Below are 26,980 nucleotides of genomic sequence, written 5' to 3' on the forward strand. Positions count from 1 at the left end.
TCATGTTATCATGTTATACCCATGATTTCACCAAAAATAAAAATTATTCAAATAATTAAGTGTTGGTCCCTCACCACCAAACTTGACATTGCAAGTTCTTGTTGTTTAATATTTTAAGTTGCTCAAAATTAATGGTCAAAATATTTTAATTAATATTTTTGTGTAATGCCAACTTTTTCTTCATTTGATAGTTCAGAGAAATTTAATTTCAGAACTCAACTAAACAATTAATAATTCCACTTTCTGAATGTCCCAGGGTCAGACTCCATATTTCCTGTCCTTTTTTTTTGTTCTTCTCTTATGCTCTAATGGACCACATGCCATTAAATAGAGCTTAGGAGGGCAGTCAGTCATGTACCAGTTCATTAGCAATCAGCTTTTAACATTAGGGATAATTTATTTATTCAGTTTTGGAATCACAAATATGTATTTAGGTTTAGTTTCTGTTTTTCCCATCAGTTAACAGAAATGTTTTGCATCTGGTTTACATTTCACAAAACTGAGCAAGTTGTTTCTGTTGTCATTTTCTTTTATTATACATATTAGTATTCAAAGTATAATTTAAGCTCCTTTGAGAACTCTGTGAACTCTTAGCAGTGTTATTGCTGACTACCGTTCTAATTGGAAAAGATTGGTTTAGTACCAAAAACAGTTAGTTGGGGAACAGCCAGAAGTGGCATAAACTGCATGGCCAAAGGGATTGGGCAGGGTGTCCACAACAATAGAGCTAGCCAGTTGGACATCTGATGCCATAGATAGCATAGTAGTGATTGCAGCTACTGTAATTATCCCTTTGATTTTTTAAGGGACAGACATATTTAATCCTTTCACTAAAGTACCATTAAATGGATTGGCACACCATCCGTAGTAGTTCTTGTAGTTTGTGGAAGAATAACACCCTATTGTGATTGTTTTAGGTATTTGTATAGCAAACCACTTTGGTTTTTATATATCTTGACTTTAAGTTAAAACATGTTGTTCTAAATCATTCTGCTTTTCATCCTCCTTGTCCAGAAAGAAAAATAACTCTTTTTTATAAGCAACTCATGAAGAAACCAAAATCCATACACCCCTTTAAATAGAAAACATACAGTGACCCCAAAAAGTCAAACTTAGTCCCATTTGCAAACTAATTATGCTAGAGATTTTCTCAGAACTAGCTTTAACTTCTAACTTTTCTGTGCTATTTTTACTATTTATTTAAACTGGTCTAATTTTAGGGGATATATGAAGTCACTTCACACAGGTGCAGAAAAATGTAACCACAGATGTAGTTCAGCACATGAATTATGGACATGCTCCATTTGATAATCAGAAAGTGTTTTTTATTTCAATTTGTATTATTTACTTTTAAAATGTATCATAATTATAATTTATACATTTTTAACTAATCTACGTACTTTTATTTGTTTAACAAATACATTTGATTACTTTAAAATAATATTTCTTTTTGTGAAATATTTTGCTTATTCCTATGACATTCATATATTTTTGTGCCTTAAGTGTCCAAATACTTTTTAGGTCCTCTGTTAATGTTTTATGATGAAAGTTAACTGGTGTATAGTACATTCTCTAGAAGTTCTGACAAGTTTGGAAGTAATTTCTGCTTGCATGCTTTGATAATATCAGTGGTGTCTGGAGAGATTCCACCCAGCCTGCTCCATTATGCTTTAAAATAACTGGAAGTCATTATGATTATCTAGAAATGACTGTTTAATGTGTATATAGGTGTAAATACAAATATGTATTTAGGTTTAGTTTCTGTTTTTCCCATCAGTTAACAGAAATGTTTTGCATCTGGTTTACATTTCACAAAACTGAGTAAGTTGTTTCTGTTGTCATTTTCTTTTATTATATATATTAGTACTCAAAGTATAATTTAAGCTCCTTTGAGAACTCTGTGAACTCTTAGCAGTGTTATTGCTGACTACTGTTCTAATTGGTTTAGTACCAAAAACAGTTAGTTGGAGAACAGCCAGAAGTGGCATAAACTGCATGGCCAAAGGGATTGGGCAGGGTGTCCACAACAATAGAGCTAGCCAGTTGGACATCTGATGCCATAGATAGCATAGTAGTGATTGCAGCTACTGTAATTATCCCTTTGATTTTTTAAGGGACAGACATATTTAATCCTTTCACTAAAGTACCATTAAATGGATTGGCACACCATCCGTAGTAGTTCTTGTAGTTTGTGGAAGAATAACACCCTATTGTGATTGTTTTAGGTATTTGTATAGCAAACCACTTTGGTTTTTATATATCTTGACTTTGTTAAAACATGTTGTTCTAAATCATTCTGCTTTTCATCCTCCTTGTCTAGAAAGAAAAATAACTCTTTTTTTATAAGCAACTCATGAAGAAACCAAAATCCATACACCCCTTTAAATAGAAAACATACAGTGACCCCAAAAAGTCTAACCTAGTCCCATTTGCAAACTAATTGTGCACATGAATTATGGACATGCTCCATTTGACAATCAGAAAGTTTTTTTTATTTCAATTTGTATTATTATCATAATTATAATTTATAGATTTTTAACTAATCTACGTACTTTTATTAGTTTAAAAAATACATTTGATTACTTTAAAATAATATTTATTTTTGTGAAATATTTTGCTTATTCCTATGACATTCATATATTTATTTGCCTTAAGTGTCCAAATACTTTTTAGGTCCTCTGTTAATGTTTTATGATGAAAGTTAACTGGTGTATAGTACATTCTCTAGAAGTTCTGACAAGTTTGGAAGTAATTTCTGCTTGCATGCTTTGATAATATCAGTGGTGTCTGGAGAGATTCCACCCAGCCTGCTCCATTATGCTTTAAAATAACTGGAAGTCATTATGATTATCTAGAAATGACTGTTTGTGCTGTTTGACGTCTAAAGAGCTTAGAGTTTCTGTCCAATTCCAGCAAAAAATTAATTAGGGATTAAATTCAGACTTCTACTAACCTCTTATGTAAACTAAACTGTGGTTAACACTACAACTTGGTGTTTTTTTTTTTTAATATTTTGACATTTAGGAGTTCAACAGAAATGTTTCTCATAAGATTAATGTGGTAGAGGTTTTTATCTGGCACTGATTTAAAGCTGCTAGAAATGTGTTGTGTTGCTCTATATAACAAGTTTCTTAGGTTTCCATTGTTCCATGGTTTTCTGTGTTTGTGTCATGTGTGAATTAATTACGCAGCGTTTGTATATCTGGAACAAAAACACTTCAAGGTAATTACCCTCAAAAGTACACACAACGCTGTGCTTTTGGACCTATGAGATGTGTTGGTTTGTGTGTACTTACATGTGTTTGTATGTTAAGTGTAGTTTAAGCAGGCAGTGATCTTTGTACAGGGAACAGATGGAGACCTTCACATACTGTTTATTTGATAGAGGGAAATTAGGGGAATGAAATTAAAGCACTAGGAAAGTGAAGACGAGGAGGAAGGAGAGAGGATGGGAGTGGTGTATTTTCCCCTCTGTAACTGAAGACACACTAGACAAAGCAAAGTGCTGTTTGCTGATGGGCTTTTCCTTATAGTGAGGAATCGAAAATTAATAAATGTTTGGATAGCAGAATTTGGACAGCAATTCAATTCAAAAAAGAAGAATTGATATTACAGATATGCAATAATAACAATTATTAATAGAACATACATACACCATTGGTCAAATGTTTGGGGTCAGTATTAGGGTGTGTTCACACTTGGCATCTTTTTTGACAAGAAGCGCTTTTTTAGTAAAATAAAAAACTTGCAGCGTTTTGGTTACAAATAGCAGCCGAGGGCGTCTTTTGTTGCTATAACAACAGCTGCAACAGTAGCCTAGCGCTATATGCTGCAGAAATGTCGAGAAAGAGTAAAAAGTTGGCTCTTGCGTTGCCTTTTGAAGTTAACGGGGAGGAGAATGTCGGTTCACAAGGATGTTTGTGGGTGCTCGACATTATACGGGGAAGGAAACAGTATGGTGCTTACAACAATTTAGTCCAGGAGCTCCCGTTGAAAGATGCACGGTTTGTGGCATATTTTAGACTAAGTTAGATACAGTTTTGTGCTCATATAATACAACTCCTTGTGCTCCGAAACTAGTACGAACTAATCTACCGGCTATCTTTTCCATTTTTCTTGTTGTTTTTGTTGTTATGGAAACGACTCGCCACTCGCTTGTCATTGGTCAGCTGTCAAAAAGGCGCTTGACGTAGGGCGTTTTTTTTCAGAAAAGTTGAACTTTTTTTCAACTGAAAAGACGCTCTGGGCTGCAGAAAAAGATACCGGCGGTGGCGTTTTAAAAAGCGCTCAGGACTTTTTTGAAAACACGGTTTACTCCATAGGATTATAATGTAAAACAGACACTGACAGCTTCAAAAAAGACGCCAAGTGTGAACATAGCATAAGATGTTTTTTAAAGAAATTAATCATTTTATACAATATACAAATTGAAGTGATCAAAAGTGAGGGTAAATCACTTTTAAATCCTAAAAGTCTCCTAAAACCCACCAAATTATTATTATTATTATTTTTATTAAAATATTAATATTTAGAAAAAAATATTAAGCAGGACAATTGTTTTCAACATTGATAAGAAATGTTTCTTGAGCAGCAACTCAGCATTTTATTTTCATTTTTAGTAATATTTCACAATATTACTGTTTTTACTGTATTTTAATCAAATATGCAACCTTGGTAAATGTAAGAGAATATTTTCAAAAACATTAAAAGAATCCCAAACCTTTGAATGGTAGTGTACTTGAAAAACACACTTTTTTGTCCTATTCATTTTGAGACAAAATGCAAAATAAATATTTAAAAAGAAATGATTTTGGATTAATCTGTTTAGCATGCTTTGAGATATAGATTTAACTTTTGGTGCAAAAATGTTATAATTACAATCTAAATATTATTTATTGATTGATTGATTGATTTTATATAAATATAGGTTTTAATATATTTTATTCTGTAAAATAGGGGGTTTTGGGGTAGTGAGTGATAATATAATTTCATAAAATAAAGAGCATGTAAAAAGGAATTGAATATTTATATTATAAAGGTTCTAGTGATAATCTGAGATTAATCTCAAAAAGTAGAAATGTTGCTGTTTTCAAAACTAATCACTGGACATGTTTTGTCCCATCTTTCTAGAATCAGTGAGGCGTTTTCATTTTCATGCTTGTTGATTTATTTATGGTTATTATAAGAGGCCAATTTCCCCTTTGTAGCGTAAGCATCAGTGCTATTGTTTGGGTTACAGTAAAAGGAGAACAGTCTTATTCATAATGCATGTCTAGAGTTGAGAGTGTGAGACGGTAAGCCGGTGCATTCCTGTGATATGACCCAAGAGAGATGAGGGCAGCACATCAGCGGGCCTCTCACCGCCAGCTCTAGTTTTAACTGTGAATAAGTCCGTTCTCAATGAAACACAAAAATAAAGTCAAGTGCCATGATGTGTTGGGTTGATAAAGTACAGGACACAAACTCCAACTGTTGTTTTCTCCTCACACTGTGGTGCTTTGATTGTTCTGAACGCAGACAATGCGTGAGTTTTGTTGTTGCTGACATATTTGTTCTCAGTCAAAACAAAACTCAATCCCAGGTTTTACGTGGGTCATGAATCATTGGCCCTTTATGTGCGAGACATTACGGTCTGCTGAAGTCACCAAGGTGCAGACTGAACCACTAATATGGATTTATCCATCCGCACCACGTTACTCGTCTCAGATGTGAGCCTGCATGGATGTGATGTTGGTGGCTAAGCGAGAATAAAATGTACAGCCACGTCACTGTTCGCGTCAGGAAAAAACCCAGGGCAGAGCAATTATATTAATGCTCCCCAGGGATTATGGGTCAGCATGTTGTAAGCACAATTGGGTGGATCTAAGGACTAGGGAGGTGAAGGTTAAGGACGGTGCTCCCGCTGGGCTGGGGAAGCCCTCTAAAATGGGACTTTTTCTGGAAGAGTTGTTTTTTTATGTTTTGTTTTTTGCACTACAATATTACAGCGACCTTAATAAATATGTATTTAAATATCATGTTAGTCACATTACTTTGGATCAAATTTAAGTTTTACTTTATTTTTTGTTTTGTGTGTGTGTTTTATTTATTGTTTTATTTTTCTATTTTTTGCTTTGTTTATTTGTTAAATATTTGCTTTTTTGTATTTGTGTATATTTTTGTTTATTTTTAATTTTGTGTCTGTTGGTTTTTGTTTTATGTTTCTTTTTTAATGTTTATTTCTACGGTTATTTTTCATTTTTATATTATTTGATCTAGACATGTCTATATTATTTGATATTTTTGTTTTGTTTTATTTTTAATTGTTTTATTTTTCCATTTTTTTATTTATGTTTATTTGTTAAATATTTGCTTTTTGTTTTTGTGTATATTTTTTGTTTTGTGTTTGTTGGTTTTTGTTTTATGTTTCTTTTTTATTGTTTATTTCTATGTTTATTTTTCATTTTTCATGTCTATATTATTTGATTACATGTTTATTTGGAAATGAATCCTGACAGTTTTGTCCACAGCAGGAATTTATTTTTTATTTGGACAAGTTTTCCTCACTAGGTATCTTGTGTGACTATTAGGAGTTACCTAACCAAAAACATTTTACGTTATTTTTCCATAAAATGTAGTTTAAAATAGGCTTGCCACGATAGACGGTGCTGACGGTGATACCGGTGTTAAGCCGCAACACCGGTTACGTCACTTGCCCACCGCGTCACCGAACCCCACCGTCGTTTTGATTTGTTATAGTAATAAAAATCATTTAGTTCAGTAAAAGAACAGACACTACAATTAAAAACTGAACGCGGCTGCTCAATGCAGCGTGCCGTACGACAGTCGCATCACAGATCAGATTTAATTTCTCCAGTGAGGAGAGTGAGTCGAGCTGACTGACAAGAAGAGTGAGGTGAGACAGACAAGACGATGGCGGATGATTTAGTTTCGAAACGAGATGCAAAAGCGCCTGTTTGGCAGTATTTTGGATTTTGAAAAGCCTGTTGACTTTTGCTGTTTATCTAAGGTGATTTTGGAAGTTTTTTTTTAAACATTCGTTTCTTATTTAATTGGTTACACATTATTTGCTGATTTTTACTTTATTTAAACTTTGTGTCATTTATTTATTTTATTTGACATCAAGGTGTACTTGTTTTGCTAATAAACATTCTACGTTTCTTATTTATTTGGTTATATATTATACATGTTTACTTAGCCTATTTCCAGTTTTGTATACCTATTTAAACTTTATGTAAGTTATTTGTTATTTTATATTAGGCATAGCCTGCCTTATATTGTGTATAGGGTGTATTTGTATTTGTTTTGTTAATAAAAGTTCTATGTTTTATATATAGGCTAAAGTGAGTACTAACCTAACACACATATCCTTTATAGGCTCATAGTAGAAAATAGCAAACATTTGTTTAAAAAAAAAAAGCAAATCGCAACAGCTGCTAAGGTAAAATTTGTCAACAAAATGCCCATATTACTTGAAATTGTTAACTCAGTCAACCTGAGTAATATGCTACTCTAACGTCCTCCAATTTTCTCATTTGACATCAGCGCTAACTGTCCTGTTGTTTTGTCTCCCCAGCTTTGATGTGGACAATGGCACCTCATCAGGACGTAGTCCGCTGGATCCCATGGCCAGCCCGGGGTCAGGTCTCATCCTCCAGGCCAACTTTGTGCACAGCCAGAGGAGAGAGTCCTTCCTGTACCGCTCTGACAGCGACTATGACCTCTCACCAAAGTCTATGTCCAGAAACTCCTCCATCGCCAGTGACATGTGAGCAACTGTCTCTTTTAAATGCAGAACTGGTTTATTGGCATATACATTTCTTTTTATTAATGTTCATGTTTTATTCATAAATGGAAAGACAAAGAAGGAAAACTATAAATAGAAAAAGATTGTGCTGTTGTAATTAGTATTTTGTCCTTTTTTTGTAGACACGGTGATGACATGATTGTTACCCCTTTTGCACAGGTATTGCAATATTAAATGTCAATATTTCAAAATTTAAAAAATGATGAAACACAATCTAACTCAATTTATGTGTCTTTTCTCAGGTTCTGGCAAGTTTAAGGACTGTCCGGAATAATTTTGCTGCTTTAACAAATGTACAACAGGAAAGGGCCAATAACAAGTGAGTGCTTTCAGTTTAACATATTCACATGCACACATTTTTACCATAACACTGAATCTTGACAGAATTTGTAGATGTTGTAAGTTTGGTAACAGCAGTCAATCTGTGTTACTTTTGTTTGCATCATACACAATGACACATTCTTTGTTTCCTTTTTTTCTCAACCAGGAGATCACCCATGTGTAACCCACCTCCCATCACAAAGACCTCCTACACAGGTGTCGTATCTTCACGTTTATATTTTAAATATTGCCATGCCAATTTAACAGCAGTTATTTTAGTATTATTTATATACTGATATAGTATTTGTTAACATTTTGAATTCACTTTTATTGTAATAATTTCAGTTTTTGCTTTAATTTTGGATGTGCTTTTGTCATTTTTATTAGTTTTAAATTACTTTTTATATTTCTATAATAGCTTTAATGTATTTTTATTTCAGTTTTAGTTTTAGTAATTTTAGTACTTTAAATAAAACAGTTAGTTGCCGAGGCACCACTTCTAATTTTCATTGAAAATTTAATACATTTTTATTTTATTTTATTTATCAAAATCAATTATCATTGTGTTCACATTTTGTCAGATATATGATATATTGTAAAGAGCAATTTCTCTGAGCTTTTCGGTTTGTTTAGTGTTAGGATAAGGGTTGTTTTAATTTGTGGAGAACTGTTTGATACTGTCTGATATGAGTGATTATGTTGTCTTTGTGTGGCACCTTCAGTTTTGTCTATACCAGCATGAGGGCAACCTCCAGACATCACATATCACAGTGTGCATGTCATGTACTCTGAAGCGGATAAGAAATATTAAATAATGTCGTAATAACCTCTATGCCCAAATTAAACCTTTAAAGATACTTTTTCACTCACTTTAATCGTTTGTTCATGCTTTATAGAGCATCCTGGGATGTGACAGTGTCTTTGCCATAATCGTGAGGCACTGCTCATTGTATCGATTAGCTTCTGTTTGCGGTCTATTTATAAGGTTTGCAAAGAAAAGCTTATTTTGAGATGCAGGTGTTTGACCTAGAACTGTAGTACAGAGCGCTTACTGGATGTTTAGCATGATCAGAATGTTTAGCTGCAGAGATAAAGAGCACCAGTGTTATAGATTTATAATATTGATTTGTACTAGAGGCAGTGAGCAGATGGACACATTATACAATTTAACTCCCCATGCTGAGTTTAGATGTCATGTGACCACTAAAAGTGTCAGAAGACCGTGGTGGGTGTTGAGTCTAGATATCCATATACCTTAAAGGAGATGATGACACCTGCAGCTGAAGATACGACCTGCTCACCAGAAGGCTAAAATCCCTTAAAGGGGTGATGTGTAAACTATCACCATTCTAGCCTTAAGCAAGACACTTAGCTTCATGTTGTGTCTCCCTAATAAGTGTGCTGGAAGTCGCTGTGGATAAAAGTGCCACCTAAATTACTAATTAGTGGGGCTTGCTATGGCATGATTCCTAAAATCATGCAGTTTGTTAAAGGGATAGTTCACCTAAAAATTAAAATTTGATGTTTATCTGCTTACCCCCTGGGCATCCAAGATGTAGGTGACTTTGTTTCATCAGTAGAACACATATGATGATTTTTAACTTTAACCGTTGCAGTCTATCAGTCGTATAATGCATGGCAATGATAACAAATGCCCTGGGGGTAAGCAGATAAACATCAAACTTTCATTTTTGGATGAACTATCCCTTTAAGAAAAGTGTGATCAGACTTGCGCAGACAATAAAACGAGTGATTAATAGACTTATATTGAAGCAGGGACCCGAGCCATATTTACAGACCAGAATACCACAGGGAAGTGGGCTTTTTTTTTTTACTTTGGCCAGTAAGGAATCATCTAGCAACCCACCCAGAACACCATACAAATATGGGATATCAAACCTTTTTATGCTAAGCACCCAAATATAATCAAATTGTGAAAAATCTGCTTCCTGAAATATACAGCCATATATTTTAAGTGTAAGAAAAGTGTCATGTTATCAAGGCAACATTTTGTTACAAAAAAAATAAATGATTGGCATTTATGTTGTCATTGTGCTGAATGCAAAAGAAATTCTTAAAATATCCAATGAATTAGTAATAATTTAAATGTATTTATAGCACCTTTAACCAAACATATTGGTCTAATTTATATACTAATATAGTTTTTGTTAACATTATGAATTAACTTTTATTTTTATATTTTCAGTTTTTGTGTTAAGTGCTTTTGCCATTTTTTTATTAGTTTTAGATTAGATTTTTTATATTTCTATATAGATTTAATTAATTTCAGTTTAATAATTTTACTACTTAAAATTAAACAGTTAGTTGCCAAGACACCACTTCTAATAATTTAAATGTATGTATATAGCACCTTTAACCATATTGTACATATTGAGTTAAAGCCTCTTTTTTTATGTTCAGACTTTTTTTTTCCTTTGAAGTTTTGTACAGACCCACTATTATGGCCGTTTGAAAAACCCTGCCCCAGAAAATGCATATGAACATGCAAAAAAAAAAAAACTCAAGAAAAACTTTACTTAAAAAAAAATCTTACTTGCATTCAGTTGCATTTTAGTAAAGCCTCACAATTGGAGCATAAAGATGTGATCGAACAGACTTTCACTGCATGTTTATTTTTTTATCTGTACCTTTTTAAGTTTATTTTTTGTGATTTCTAGTGTATCCAAACAAATCTTCAAATGATTTGATGAGGATTTCCTTGCTGACATGTTAGCGAGAGCCTGTGACCCAGATTGGAGGAATCCCGTCCAGCTTTTCGCCACAGCTCTCCTGTCTATGGAGCCAGTGCCCTCTCATGGGCTGGTGTATGATGTCGCGCTAAGCACGAGAAGAATGTCATTGACGTCAGTGCAGTCTCTTTCAGAGAAAGTAGCACCCCAGCCCTGTGTACTTCACCACACATGCAGAAAGAGAGAGAGAGACACACACAGACAGGCAATGAATAAGATAATGTATGCTTTGTTAAAGGAGTGTACATGTGGCACATGCATTCTGTCTGGCTTTGTTTTCATAGTTGCTTCCAGTAAGCAACATGTCTAGCATAGCTGCACTGACGTCTGTTTTGCAAGTCTTTTGTTATTTAGTTTCACTTATTTTTATGCCCTCATATGGTCATAATAACTTTTTTTTGAAAATGCACATGCAACAGATGTTTTGCATGTCATAAATGGTACCATCTCAGCAAACTTGAAATGCTGATCAAAATTTCATTACTAAATTATTTGCAATCTTTATAAACCTAAATCATAAAGCATCCTCTCCAAGAACAAAAAAAAAAACACACATTGGACACCTCTAACCTTTCTCAGACTGTCAGCTGTGAAGGACCTAAGCTCCTCAGCTCCAAATCCTGTAAAGTTCATGTCAGGTTTTAGCTGAAGTCCTCTCTCTCCTGCATGCAGCGGCACTGGCAGGCTTTAGGCTTCTGTTTCAAGAGGAAGCTCGGCTCACGTTCAGCTAGCGACGCTCCACGGCTGCCCCGTGTTCGTGCAGGGCATCCACTGCTCTGAGAAAAGGGGGCAGGCAGATGCGAACACCTTTGTTCTCTTTTGCGGCAGACTGGAAACCGGGACAAGTCACTCATCTGTTGGCATCAAGCCTCTGTATGCTTTGCGTTTGTGCTCGTATGCGTGTATTAGCGAGTATATGTGTGTGTTATTGTTATGCCACTATGCCTGTATGCTTTGTTATGGGTCAGATCGCATGCTCCTAGGGGCCACCGCACGCTCCTCGGCTTCTTGGATGTAGACCGGCATCTGTCACGCAGAGATGGGCCTGCCCACAGCAATGACATTCTCCCTGTCCCGAGATGAGAGGTTTGACTCCGGGCTCCTCGACATGTAGGACTATAGATTCTGCAGTGACTGTCGTTTTGTTTGTGAGCGGCGTGAGTGTTGGTTTATGTGACCCCTTTGTATGTTTTCGTAAGGGATATAGTGTTCCCCGCTTCTCACGAGATCTGACTCCCACTCCTGGTCGTTACGGTGCCTCGTTTGGATTACGGTGTTTTTGGAAACCTTGTTTTTTGGCTCAATTTGGGGCGCCATCATTCACTGTGGAGGGCTTCAGCACAGCATGAAGAATCACCCATGCGTTCTGTCGGGATATCCCAACATGGCGGTCTACAGCAGTTTGGGCCCTCTGCTGGGAGCCTCAGCTAGACCCCTAAAGCATCTGAGATCTGACTCCTTGCCTCCTTCTCTTCCTCCAGAGGAGGCCTACCAGAAACTGGCCACAGAGACCCTGGAGGAGCTGGACTGGTGCCTCGACCAGCTTGAGACCCTCCAAACCAGGCATTCGGTCAGCGAGATGGCATCCAACAAGGTGAGAAGATCTAGGCGTCTTGGGTTATTTTTTGCTTTTTAGGATTCCCTAGGACAGTTCTGCAAGTTGATGAAGTGTTTCAGGTTTTCAGTTTCCACTCACAGTCACAAATGGGGCTCATATTGTGGACTTGTAACTTTTTTTATTCATAAAATGTTTTATATTTTATTTTATGCTGAATTATTTTGCACTTGTGCACAATATACAGTATGATATAGTGCCTTAAGATCAAATGACTATTTTTGTTGTTTGTTGAATTCTGGTAGACCTGATCATACTGTGATTGTAGCCTTGTCAGTATTGTACATTCATTTAAAAATGAGCTTGAGATGATTAACATTCTAAAGTGGCAGTCTGCTCAAATAATAAATGACTAAACTGTTTAGTTGTTTTTAGAAAAATAAGCTTATTTAGATCATTGAGTGTCATGATTTGGTGTCTTTTAAGCAGTGCACTGTTTGCAATAACAGCAGCAGAATCGTCATTCAGGCTGCACTGAGCATGCTCACAGTCTCCAGCAAGGCCCCAGTACACATACAGCATGCTAATCAGCCTGTAGTGTGTATCCTGTCTAGTCCACTCAGCCACAACACTTTATAAAAAAAACAAGATTTGAGGAGCTTCTAATATTTCTTAGACAACCGGGCTAAAGGTCTGACAGAGGTGACCAGACATAAGTAACAGAAGCGTCAAATACTCACATTTTCATACGTCTCGCTCGACCGAACCCCCACTCCTCCCTTTCCCTCCTCAATACCCAGTATCCATGGAAACGCACAAGGCCTGTCAGTTTGCTTTGTTGCTTTAGCTCAATAGCAATAGTGGCGTATCCCGTATAAAACTGCCTCACACTCGCCACGCAAGTGTTATATCCTACTTGACTGTTATAAATAACACTGTTTTCGTGTTGTTTCAGAACAGAAATAGCTAGACTGTTATGAAAAACATTTTTAGCGGTTGTGTGGAGATGTCCAGCTGCTATTGTTTTTATGATTTATTAGCAGTCAGTGTTCATAAATAGCCTGGGTGCTTGAATACATCTTCCATTTCAATGACAGAAAAACATATCTATTTCACCATAAGAATTCAATTTAGATCTGTTTTATAACTCTGAAATGTAATTTTGTAGCTATAGGGATTAGTCTGTAAGACTTTTTTTGATCAAGCAGTGATATCTGGGTAGCAAATCAGTCCAGGTACATCATTTATATTAGATATTTCAAGGCTACATATTTTCATGAGACTAAAACATTAGTCTCATGTGACCTTATGCTATCAATGAATAATGATGTTCTATTAATAATAATTATATATTAATATAATATATATTTAATTATAATAAAATATATTAGTTTTAACAAAATATAATTTAATATTTTTATATTATTATGTAAAATATTATTTAAGAACTATTATTTAATATTTATATATGTTCTGTCTATTTTTATGTAAAATATATTATTTCTATTGATAGTATGTTTATCTGTTATATTAATGTAGCGAATCAGCTCATGGGGAAATATGAATAATTAATCATAACTAGTTATAATTAATTATAGATATTTAGATCCGCTGTAGATATTTACTTGACCTCTCAGGGTCAACTGTGTCAATTCTAAGAACGTTAATTTCCTGGTTAAGGGAAATAACTTTCCTACTGTACAATTCTACACCGAGCTTGTAGCATAAATCTGCATGATTAAGTGACTCCAGTTATGAGCAAACAATGAACAACGTCAAGTGTGATACAAGTAAGACTTTATTAACCACATAAACACTTAAACTAGTCTAACATACTACATAAACACTTAAACTGGTCTAACATACACATACACACACACACACTGGGTGAGGGGTCTGTGACGACTTGTTAATCTAATGAATAACTGATTTGTTAAATCAAATGAAAAATTGTGTTTTTGATTGGTCCAGACGCTACATTAAACACTATTATATTAACTATATACTACTACAACCAAGTCAGTTCAAAGTCAAACTAATGCTTCAGTAAAAATCATGTTATATTACTGCTTTGTTTTTAATTTTATTATTATTCTTTTTTAATTTCATGCAGTTTTTTGGTTAGTTCAGATATTATTATTAATAGTCATTTTTTGGATGATTTTGTGTTTCAAGTCATTTTACTGTAAGTTCATTTTGATTACTTTTGATTTCATTTAACCTGCTTTCATGTAACTGTTGGACAGTGTCACTTTAGGAAAATTTACAGTTTACATGCTATCTGATCTGATATTTTGTAATATTGAATTTGTTTTATTTTTGTATTGTTGATTATTTGCTCATCTGAATTGCATCAGAGAAATGCCCTTTTTCAAAGCTGTATGCGTGTTATAGATATTTGAGAGGTCTGAAAACGTATGCATCATTGTAATTAATCAAAGAGTGCTCAATGGCTATGTTGTTACTGTTTAGTCTGCTGGAATAGTATATGTGCAGTTTATATTAGAATAAGAATGATGTTATTTTGAACTGAAGTCAACATTATGTTATTTTGAGCTCACAGTTTATAGACGTTATCAAATCCCTTGCAAGTTCAGAAGAAATAATGAATGAACGTTGCTTTTGATCTACAAGGCATATTATTAAACTAGAGGGATGGATTCAGGAACAAATCATTATTTAGGCCTCTGTCCCAGAAAACACATTTTCAAGGAATCACAGCTACAAATTGTGTGATATCTTTCCATATTTTGCTGGGAGACGTGTTTTAACACCCTCTAGATGTTCCAACAATAGAAACACAGTCACCTCTGTCCGCACGGACCCGCAACAGCCTATTACCGTCGGCTCATCTGCTCCAGTAAAGCTGCAAATTACTCCGCATCCCACTAGTGGTACACAGGGACCAGAAGTGTGAAATAATCCCTGACCATGTTCTGTCAGCTCCACTGCCTCGGGTCTTTATTTGCTGCCGTGCAGTGCGTATTCCTGCCACTGGCTCTGTCCAGCTCAGTGTAAAGACACAGGTTTTGGTACAATACCTCAGTGACATGTTTCTAAACATGTCCGAGGCCTACAGGTACTTTTTTAGTCACTTGCTCTCTGGGTGCAATGTGTTTTTGGATAGTAGGCCATTGGAAGTCTATTACACAGTTATCATACATTTGGCTAAATACTTCAGGCCCTGACCATATATTTATGTTATAATGCATATAGATTGCTGGTTTTTTATGACTTGAAAATTGTAGTATTTTGCTAATTTGACTGAATTTTTGCAAATTTGACAGAATTCTGCTGGTAGAAATATGCAGGAAGAAGCATTATTACGTATATAGCCATCATATATATTTGCATTTTTGTATTTTTATATTCATAATGTATATATTTAAAATGCATATTTTATCATAATTACAGTGCATAAAATACATACATTTTAGTTTTTTGTTTTTTTTTGTTGCAAAAATAAGTGCATTTTTGCCAATTTGACAGAATTCTGCTGATAAATATGCAAGAATAGGTAGATGCATTTATTATGTTTATAGCAGTCATGGAGCAAATTAAAAACTTGTACATTTGTAAATGTTTATATGTGTATACACATTTTTTATTTGCTCCATGACAGCTATAAATGAATTAAATCAATTAAATTTAATATAATTTTATTATTTACTTATATATTATTTATTTTTTTATTACATTTAATATACAAGTGTCACTTTTAATGGTCTTGCCATAGAGCAGGGCTAGTAAAAAGTCTAAACTACTGGGCCAGTGGAAAAAATTTATTGTTTTTTTTTTCTAGTTACAATCAGTAAAATAATAAAATGGCACATTTCCCGGCATAGTTTTTGCTTTATTCAAGGGCTCATTAACATTTTACCAGGACAAATCTAGCACGGCGTCATCGGTTTGTTTTGTTCTTGTTCATATGACATATGTTCTCCATTGACTCCCCTCTGTGGGTTTATGTGAATGAACTTCACTGAATATTTTATGAGTTTGGCTGACACAATGTCCACTTCCAAACCTCACATCATGTCATGAAGATTACCTCACCCCTCCACACATACACCCGCATCTGTCCACACACATATGCGCTTATTCAAACGTGACGTGAACACGCATTAATCCAAACCACACATAATGACTGTGTGCCTTTTTGGGGAGCTATCTGCTGTATTAAAGAGCTCTCGTACAAAGAAACACATCCTCCAACTGAGCTGCAAACATCTAGAGGGTGAAGTGGGAGGGCTCCTGAGGAGGAAAGCACTCCCAGAGGATTTACATGCGAGCTCAGCTCGGCCAATCGGCTGCAGTGATGAGCTCATTCTAATCTGGAGGAGCCGCCTGATTGGCAGGGCTGCAGTCAGAGACTCTCACCTGAATGATTGTGTGAAACGCAGCCTTATTTGGAAGCTGTTAACTGGGCATATTCTATCACGGATAGATGCTATCAGACAATGCCATGGCTTCTTCACGCCCTCCTCTGTCTTAGATGGAATCTTGCCAGGTTTCTTAACAATGGAGTCAGCCATCGCAAGGAATGCCTTGGAATTTCTGGACTTTTCAGATGGGGTTTAGTGTAATATCATAACCTTAGTTCAGGTGGATTACAAAATAAATAGAGCTTTGAGATCCTCTCGCTGAGCAGTTTTTGTTCGTTTTACCTATCAGCCAGTGTTTTCTAATTTCATCTGCTATCTGGACTTACTCATTCAAAATGCCTGAGGCAAATTATTTGCTGTCAGTTTCTTGGGGATACATTAAGGTAAGCTAATCAATCATGAAATACTGTATTCTTATATTGGAATGAGGTTGGATGGGCTGCTATTGTTTATTACTGGTGTTCAGTATGTGGTTACATAAAGAACAAAGGTTGCATAAAGAAACATGATATCTAACGACAGGTATCTAAATTAATGAATTTGTTAATTAATGGCATTTTTGTATTTTTATGTTTAGATTATGCATATTTAAAATCTGCATTTCATCATAATTACAGTACTTAAAAACCAAAATTTTCTTTTTTTATTTCTATTCTATGCCTTGTTAGTTTTTACTTTCCTATTTTCGTTTAGGCTGTATCACTATTTGAACCAAACTACTATAAAAAGGACCAGCACATCATGTGCTTAGTTGTTTGTTTGCGCACATTAGCAAGTTTATTTTTGAGCATGCGGTGGTTTTCATCTCTAGCTGGTGTCTGCAAATCTTGTTAGAAATGGGGAAAAAGGTTTTGTTTTGTGGCGTCGATCTGGTGTGACCTGACATTCTCAACAGTGTGAGAGGATTCATATGTTTTGGGTTGTTTGGAGGACTCAGCCTTGATATCATGGTGTATCTGCTAACAGATAGCGACATAACTGACAACGGAAAATCCATTAAATGATTAAAAAAGGTAAAATGGTTTCTAGAGCAGTGAATAAAAGAGGGGGTGTTTGGACAATGGTGCTAAAATGTTACACAACACCTCCATACTAGATATTTTTACTTTGATTTATTTATTTTTTTCAGTTTTTCCATAAATAATTATGGATACTCAAAAAACAGTCATACTTTTTTCACACAAAATATGTCTAAATCTAAAAAAAAAAATTAATAATAATTTTCCTTGTTTGTTTATCTCTCAACAGTTCAAGAGGATGTTGAATAGAGAATTGACTCACCTCTCTGAGATGAGCCGATCTGGTAACCAGGTGTCTGAGTTCATCTCCAGTACATTCTTAGGTGAGTGTCCCACGAAAACCATAATAAAGATCAAACATGGATGTTTACATACACTGGGTGTAGAATACAACTATAATGTTATGTGGCAACATGCACAGCATTTTTAAATGAACAAATGAGTCAAAGCGTTTTGACTGGAGGAGGGCGGCTGTGTGAAATTTTTGGGGAAACTCAGAGAACTAGGACAACTGAAGTGCTGATTATGAGCAAAAAGCAGGTCAACAGCAGCTCTGTAGCCTGACGGTCGTGTAGCTAAATAATCAGTCACAAGTGAGACCATTAAATGACCATAGCCCACTATTCTTTTACAAAAATTTCTAGAACCTTCTCTGAGCGATTTCTGTTTCTCTAGACAAGCAACACGAGGTGGAAATGCCATCGCCCCAGTCCCAGAAAGACAAGGAGAAGAAGAAAAGGCCAATGTCCCAGATTAGTGGTGTAAAAAAGTTAACGCACAGTTCCAGCCTTACCAACACTAACATCCCTCGGTTTGGAGTCAAAACTGAAACAGAAGATGAGCTGGCCAAGGTAATCTTAAAATATATATTAAATAATAATAAATAAATTATCTTATATAATAAAGCTTTAAAATATAAAAAAATACACTGCCGTTCAGAAGTTCGGAATTTTTTTTTTCAAGGATATGTTAAATAGATAAGACATTTATAATATTTTAAATATATATTTTAAATAAATGCTGTTATATCAAAGTCCCTTTAAGGCAAGTCATGTCACTCGGCGGCCATCTTTGAAACACCTCTCGGGCATGCAAGTGCAGCTCCTATCTCTTTGAATGGGGAATCATCAAATTCTCCAAAACTGTTTGCAAAGCTTATGATTAAATAGCATTTAAAAAGGCTTATTTCTCAGGCTAGACCAGCCAGTGCACATGCGCAGTCCTAGGCGCACGTCTCAGAGCGTTGACTGTTTCTATAGCAACAGCGACTTCTAACGCGCTGACTTTACCGATTAGTGATTGGCTCTTTTCCTCAGAAGGCTGGGCTTCGTTCGATAGAGCGGCCATATTGAGCGTTGCATTTTTCCCCATTCAAACCTATACGAGTGACACGTCTTGGGTATTCTATAGTCTTTGGTTATATTGAACTTTCTATTCATCAGAGAATCCAGAAAAAATGTCTCACTGTTTACATAAAAATACTAAGTGGCACAACTGTTTTCAACATTGATAATAATAAAAAAAATATTGTTTTTTGAGCACTAAATCAGCATAATATTATGATTTCTGAGGGATCACGTGGCACTGAAGACTGGAGTAATGGCTGCTGAAAATTCAGCTTTGCCATCACAGGAATAAATTACATTTTAAAATATTAAAATAAAAAAAATAAAAAGTTTTTTAAAATTGTAATATCACTGTTTTACTGTATTCTTGATATAATAAATGTAGCTTTGGTGAGCATAAGAAACGTATTTCAAACACATTTAAAAAATCTTGCCAACCTCAAACTTTTTAACGGTAGTGTATAAAATAAAATGGCTATAAATTAGAGATGTACAGAAAACTTCAATATAGGAAATATTACTATACTATTACTATACAGACTATATCTTTCACTTTGTGTCATTTCAGGAGCTTGAAGATGTAAATAAATGGGGCCTTAATGTCTTCAAAGTGTCAGAATTTTCTGGGAACAGACCTTTAACGGTTATGATGTACACAATATTCCAGGTACATTTTTACAGTATTTGTTCCCTCAAGCTCAAGTTTGCTTTAATGTCTTTTCCTGCTAACAAGGACAAACCATATGGGTGGTCTTTCTGTAGGAGAGGGACTTGTTAAAGACGTTTAAAATTCCCCTCGACACGTTTATCACCTATCTGATGACTTTAGAGGACCATTACCATGCTGACGTTGCCTATCACAACAACATCCACGCTGCTGATGTCACACAGTCCACTCACGTCCTGTTATCAACCCCTGCCCTTGAGGTATGATACTGCTGTCCCAGTATGCAATGCTGTTTCTTCTGATTGTTGGGTATTAAAAAAGTGGACTATTATGTGAGATTTAAGAAAATCTTTCTGTGTCTGTTATTTTCAGGCTGTGTTTACAGACCTCGAAATACTCGCTGCCATATTTGCCAGTGCGATACATGATGTTGACCATCCTGGTGTCTCCAACCAGTTTCTCATCAACACTAGTAAGTCTCTAGCTCTAAGAACATGACACTTTACTATTAAAGTGTCATGTTTCTCTTTCTTTTGCTGCTGTGGCATTAAAGGAATAGTTTACACAAAAATGTCAACTTGCTGAAAATTTACTTACCCTCAGGCCATCCAAGATCAGTTTGTTTCCTCATCAGAACAGATTTGGAGAAATTTAGCATAACATCACTTGCTTACCAATGGATCCTCTGTAGTGAATGGGTGCTGTCAGAATGAGAGTCCAAACAGCTGATAAAAGCATCACAGTAATCCACAAGTAATCCATATGTCTCCAGTCCATCAATTAGCGTCTTGTAAAGTGAAAATCTGCATGTTTGTAAGAAACAAAGACTTTTAAATTTAAACTGTTGCTTCTGGCTGTTTTTTTCTTGTGAACGGTGCTTGATCTGTTCATATTTCTCTCCTGATTCAGACGGATATGACTTTTTCATACCGCATAGCAATATTATGGATAGAGTACTCGTATTTTAGCAAAAGTTTATGTTAATTGATGGACTGGAGTCGTGTGGATTATTGTGATGTTTTTATCAGCTGTTTGGACTCTCATTCTGATGGCACCCATTCACTGCAGAGGATCCATTGGTGATCAAGTGATATAATGTTAAATTTCTCCAAATCTGTTTTGATAAATAAAATCTCATGGATGGCCTGAGGTTGAGCAAATTTTCAGCAAATGTCCATTTTTGGGTGAACTATTCCTTTAATAAGACCTCTGTTATACTTTAAAATGCAAAGTTGCTATACATGGTCCAGGTTGGCTGGGAAAAGTCTACATACTATACTAAATCAAAAAAGCAAACCCTATTCCCATTGTATCCGTAAAGGAGCATCACGTTGCTTCCTACAGTTTACATGTGTGCAATGTTTTTCACAGCTGTCAGAACCACTTTTAGCTTAATCACGGTTGTTCAAAGTAGCAGACCCACACAAAGAGGAATCAATACGTTTAAGCTGTTATCACGTGCAGCAAGTGGTCAATCGAGTGATTTTCACATGCTATGGATGCATGTGCTAGGTGGGCTACATGTGTCGGTGAATCACAAAACTCACGTGTCCCACCCGCACAGCTGGTAAAATCCCGTCAATGACTAATGGAGGGACCAGTGGTGCTTGTCACAAGCTCAGCAGGAACTTGAACACAAGAGGAGGATGCATGTTGTTCCATACCTATATGCTGCTGTTTTTAGCCGTGGAACGAGACATTTTGATGAAACGTTACGCAGTTCTGAAAGGTCAAGCTCCAAAAAAAGCACCATGAAAGTGGTTCATACGACTTGTGCGCCCTTTTAAAGGGGTCATATGATGCTTTTTTAAAGATCATTATTTTGTGTATTTGGTGTAACAGAATATGTTGACATGCTTTAATGTTCAAAAAACACATTATTTTTCAAATAGGGTTCATGAAACGGTCGTCCATAAAATGCATTGCTGTTCTGTTGTAAGTGATCTTAAAGATTCCTAAATGCATCTACTTTCGGAAGGCCAAATAAAGTGCTTTTGCTTTCGCCTAGAAGCACACAGCGTCTCCCTGACATGGCTGCTTCAACACTAACTGCGGTTACTGAAACCACGCCTTCTTTCTTTGCGTGCACATTTGGGCGCATTATGCAAATATTCCCACATAGTGACCTAGATATGTGGGGGCGTGTTAGAACGAGCCGTTTTAGGGGGGTGTGGCAGTCTTAACTTTGATAAAGAATATCTCTTTGGTTTTGAGACTTTAGTCTTTGCAACTTCAGGGATCTTATCTATGCACAATCAACTTGTAACACTCCAAAGAGAAAGGAAAACTTGAATTCGCATCATATGACCCCTTTAAAGCAAAACTGTAGCCTTCCAATAAACTGAAATTTATTATTTAGGCTGCTATACTCTACATAGAAAGTCCACCAAGAATTACAAATACAAGAGCTGTCGAGTTAGTACAGTATAGAATTAATTGTGCTTCCTCTTTTTTTCTCTCCCATCTCAGACTCTGAGCTGGCCCTCATGTATAATGATTCGTCTGTGTTGGAGAATCATCATCTGGCTGTAGGTTTTAAACTGCTGCAGGAGGAGAACTGTGACATCTTCCAGAACCTGACCAAGAAACAGAGACAGTCACTCCGCAAGATGGTCATTGACATTGTGAGTCACGATGTTAAATGTGTCGTCGGTCTATAGTTTAGCTATAATTTATCACACTGGACTGTTTTTGCAGTTTAATTGCACTGATACTTGTAATATGGAACTAAACTTTATTTGATGTGAAAATAGGTTCTCTTCAGCTAAAATTGATGATTATCCATCCTATTTTGCAGGTTCTGGCCACAGACATGTCTAAGCACATGAATTTGTTGGCGGATCTGAAAACCATGGTGGAGACCAAAAAGGTGACCAGTTCTGGGGTATTACTGCTGGATAACTACTCTGACAGGATACAGGTTGGTCCTTTTATTAAAACTCATTTTGTATTGTAGATATGGCAATAAAGATGATGATTTGAGCTTGTTAAAAGTAGTGTTTCTCTTTTTTTGTAATTAATTTATAACATTTGTTAATTGACAAGTAATATTTGTATTAATGTAGAATTGTTTTACATAAAATATATGAATACATAAAAAAAAAAAAAAAGCCTCCGCTCTGAGAATTCATCACCCAAATTTGAATATGATAATATACTTCTGAATATGTAAATTAATGTAAATATTCATTTGAATGCGTAACTGACAGCTTTTGGCTGTGTCTCAGGTCTTGCAGAACATGGTGCACTGTGCAGACCTCAGTAACCCCACCAAGCCGCTGCAGTTGTACAAGCAGTGGACGGACCGCATCATGGAGGAGTTCTTCAGTCAGGGGGACAGAGAGCGGGAGCGCGGCATGGAGATCAGCCCCATGTGCGACAAGCACAACGCTTCAGTCGAGAAGTCCCAGGTAAGCCAGCTCAGGGTAGATAAAGATGAATGAAATAATGGAACACAAAATAATCAAGCTTATATATTTCATATTTAACTCTATATTATGTTCCTAAATGTTGAATGCTCTCAGTCGACATCTGGAAAATAGTGGAGCTTTTGCGCGGCTTTTGTTTGTGGACTTTTCGTCTGCATTTAATTTTTTGCAACCTATTATTTTATTTTTAAAACTTATTAGTCAGTTTAATTTTAACCATGGTTTAGTTTTATGGATTGTGAATTTTTTAACAGATAGGAAACAAAAGGTTAGAGTTAATGGGGTCTTATCGGACATGTTCAATATTTCTATAGGTTCACCACAAGGCTGTGTACTTTCTCCTGTTCTTTTCATTTTATATGCAAATGATTGTCAGAGTTTGTACAATAATAGTTATTTGGTCAAATATGCAGATGATACTGTGCTTCTGTCTTTGCTGTCATATCCAGATCAGGAATATGGTCCGGTTTTGGATGATTTTATTTTATGGTGTAATAGGATGAAATTAGATTTGAATGTGTCAAAAACGAAAGAGATGATCATCAATTTTAGTAGGAAAACACTTGCACCTCAAAGGGTGGTCATTAATGACACACAGGTTCATGTAGTGGAGGAATACAAGTATTTAGGAACGATTATTGATAATAGGCTGAAGTTTGATCAAAACACAGATGCAATCATTAAAAAGTCACATCTAAGATTGTATGTGTTGAGGAAGCTGAATTCTTTTAATGTACGGAGAGTCATTCTCAGGACTTTCTATAATTCATTTGTTGAAAGTATCCTGTTCTTTTCCTTTATTTGTTGGTTTTCCTTATTGTCTACAAAGAACAAAAATCTATTGTTAAGGTATTGTTAATATGTGCTCAAAAATGTTAGGTTCCCTTGCGAAGTCTTACGTTTTATTATGACCAGCAAGTGATGAGGATGGCACATAAAATTATAGGAGACTGCACACACCCTTTGAATGATTATTTTAAATGGATGCCCATTGGGAGACGTTTACGGTCAATTACATGTTCCACAAATCGGTACAAATTTACTTTTGTGCCTGAAGCAATATGTTTATGTAATAAATTTAGTTGATTTATTATTATTATTATTATTATTTTTCCTTCTCTTATGTATTTGGTGTATTTTGAGTATTTGTATGTGTGTGTTAAGTGTTGTATTTGTGAAGCACTACGAAAGTCAGAATTAATTGCCCCAAGGGGGTTAATAAAGCTCTAATCTAAAAAAAAAAAAGATTTTTATTTGTAACCGTTATGCATGGAGTCAGATGTTTAAAGCAATTGTAACCATTCAGGGTGGGATGTTACATCCAAACTACCATGTGATGACCTTCTGAGCCTTACCCATAAGTCTATATGGCTGTCCTCTTTGTTATTGTTATTTTTGTGTATTATAATTTATTACAGCATAAATCCCATGGAGTTGGTGTTCTTATATAAAATATATTGTTGAAAAAATAAACAGATTATGAATTATTATATTTTATTTTAAAGAAAAAGTAAAGTAAAAAGTAAAAAGGACAGATTTTTTCCTCATGATTTAATTCATGCATCAAATGGTTAACATTTTTGCGAATGTATGTTTGGGTTGGGTTTGGTAAGTCTTTACCAAGACTGCATTTATTTGATCAAAAACACTGTAAAATCAAGAATATTTTGAAATATTATTACTATTGAAAATAACTGTTTTCTATTTTAATATATTTAAAAACATTTATTCCTGTGATGGCGAAACTGAATTTTCAGCAGTCATTACTCCAGTCTTCGGTATCACATGATCATTCAGAAATCACTTTAATATGCTGATTTGCTGCTCAAGAAACGTTTCTTATTATTATCAATGTTGAAGACAGTTGTGCTGCTTAATATTTGAAAGTTGCAAAAGAACAGCATTTGTTTGAAATATAAATATTTCGTATAAATGTCTTCACTTTTAATCAATTTAACGTGTCCTTGCTCAAGAAAAGTATTAAATTACTGACCCCAAACATTTGAATGGTAGTGTATATGCCAGATATTTTATAAATCCTTTTAAATACCTCAGTAGATATTATGTAAAAACTGATAACTCAATATATTGTGTATACTAATAAATATTTTACGACAGTATACAAACCTTCTTTCAAAGGATTTTTTTTTTTCTCTTTCTCTTTTGTTCTAGGTGGGCTTCATCGATTACATTGTGCACCCACTGTGGGAGACGTGGGCAGACTTGGTGCACCCAGACGCCCAGGACATCTTGGACACACTGGAGGACAACAGGGAGTGGTACCAGAGCACCATCCCCCAGAGCCCCTCTCCAGCGCTGGACACCAGCAGCGAGGGCCGACGCACCGCCGGCCAGGATAAGTTCCAGTTTGAACTGACTCTGGAGGAGGACGGAGAATCCGACACGGAGAAGGACAGCGGCAGCCCTCCTGATGAAGAGGAGGAGGAGGAAGAGGAGGAAAACAGCTGCAGTGACTCTAAAACCCTTTGCACACAGGACTCGGAATGTACAGAGATCCCCCTGGACGAGCAGGTGGGGGACGCACAGGAGGACGAGGACGAAGAGGACGAGCAGGAGGAGGAAAGGGAAATATCAGAACCCTGTGTTTTAGAGGAGGAAGAGGAGGAGGAGGAGGAAGAGGACACTGCCAACACATAACACAGTATGACACGGCACCTGAACTTTTTTATATTAGAGAGGAGAAACACTTATTTATGGTTAAGATATTAGTGTTTTTCATTGTCTATTTTGCATACGTCGTTCAGAAGTGCTTTTTAAATGTCCGCCTTTAACCTGTTTTTTTATTTTTCATTCCTCACTCTTTGAGTTTTAGCCATTTTTACACTCAGGAATATCTTTTCCACTTCCACCTGTCATTCATACAGACAAACTAAACAAATGAAAGGTTAAAAAGCTCGACTTGTATTCCTGATTGTGAGGTACTTTATCTATTCTTTATTTTTTTGACTGAAACTGTATTTCAGAAACATTTAACTCAGAAAGCAGCTGTTTTTCACCAACGAGACACTATTTGTTCCTGTTTATCTGAAGGAAAGTGGCAACTCGAAGTATTTTAGCAGACAAACACTTTAGAAGTGAATACTCCATGCTTTGAACTTCACGTCTTCCTGATGCCTTGAATGTGTTATTGATCTGGATTTAGCTGTCTGTTGTGTTTGTGTATCAGTCATTATTTGAAGTCAATGAACATGGTACCAAAGTGAAAAGAACTCGTGAGACACCATTTTCACACTGAAAATACTCATTTTCATTTAAATTACCATATTTGGGGTAAATATGTAAATGTGGTAATTTCCACTTTTTTTTGTTATACCTTTATTTGTTGCATTCAATCCAGATCTGAAAATAATTTTAAAATATTATTTTTTGAACAATAAGTTGCTCTGTTAAATAATACCTGATTATGACCATATTTCAACTTTTTTTTTTTAAATGTATTCGCCCAAGAACAAGAACTCTGCTATAAATCGGTTATGAAATAATAGCTTGAATAAGCCTTAAATGTTTTTGTTGCCTATCATTGTTGTCTATCTTGCTAGCAATGGAGTAAAATGAATCCTGGTTATCACTTTATAAATAACAATATGAATTATTATTATAATTAAATAATACTATTTGCATTATTATTATTATTATTATTATTATTATTATGGCCCTGCTCATTTGTTTCTCAGAAATGTT

At 35.4% G+C, this 26,980-nt stretch overlaps 1 protein-coding gene across 3 annotated transcripts in view; it reads left to right on the forward strand.

The window, feature by feature from the left end:
• The window catches only part of pde4d (phosphodiesterase 4D, cAMP-specific), a 42,815-nt gene extending 16,064 nt beyond the window's left edge, over positions 1–26,751 (forward strand). For 2 of the 3 annotated variants that reach the window (XM_016446190.1, XM_016446189.1), the window contains exons 2-15: positions 7,577–7,768; positions 7,930–7,966; positions 8,050–8,126; positions 8,295–8,344; positions 12,360–12,472; positions 18,067–18,160; positions 18,513–18,688; positions 19,752–19,850; positions 19,946–20,110; positions 20,223–20,322; positions 22,320–22,474; positions 22,648–22,770; positions 23,078–23,260; positions 25,451–26,750. In XM_016446190.1, coding sequence (XP_016301676.1) covers positions 7,577–7,768; positions 7,930–7,966; positions 8,050–8,126; positions 8,295–8,344; positions 12,360–12,472; positions 18,067–18,160; positions 18,513–18,688; positions 19,752–19,850; positions 19,946–20,110; positions 20,223–20,322; positions 22,320–22,474; positions 22,648–22,770; positions 23,078–23,260; positions 25,451–25,936 — 2,050 coding nt within the window. In that variant the 3' untranslated portion in view covers positions 25,937–26,750. Of the gene's footprint in view, positions 1–7,576; positions 7,769–7,929; positions 7,967–8,049; positions 8,127–8,294; positions 8,345–12,359; positions 12,473–18,066; positions 18,161–18,512; positions 18,689–19,751; positions 19,851–19,945; positions 20,111–20,222; positions 20,323–22,319; positions 22,475–22,647; positions 22,771–23,077; positions 23,261–25,450 lie in introns of all 3 variants that reach the window. The other variant, XM_016446192.1, reaches the window with a different exon arrangement.
• The last annotated feature ends 229 nt before the right edge of the window (positions 26,752–26,980 follow it).

Source organism: Sinocyclocheilus anshuiensis, unplaced genomic scaffold, assembly GCF_001515605.1.
Source record: "Sinocyclocheilus anshuiensis isolate Anshui unplaced genomic scaffold, SAMN03320099.WGS_v1.1 scaffold107, whole genome shotgun sequence".
Taxonomy (NCBI): Eukaryota; Metazoa; Chordata; class Actinopteri; order Cypriniformes; family Cyprinidae; genus Sinocyclocheilus; species Sinocyclocheilus anshuiensis.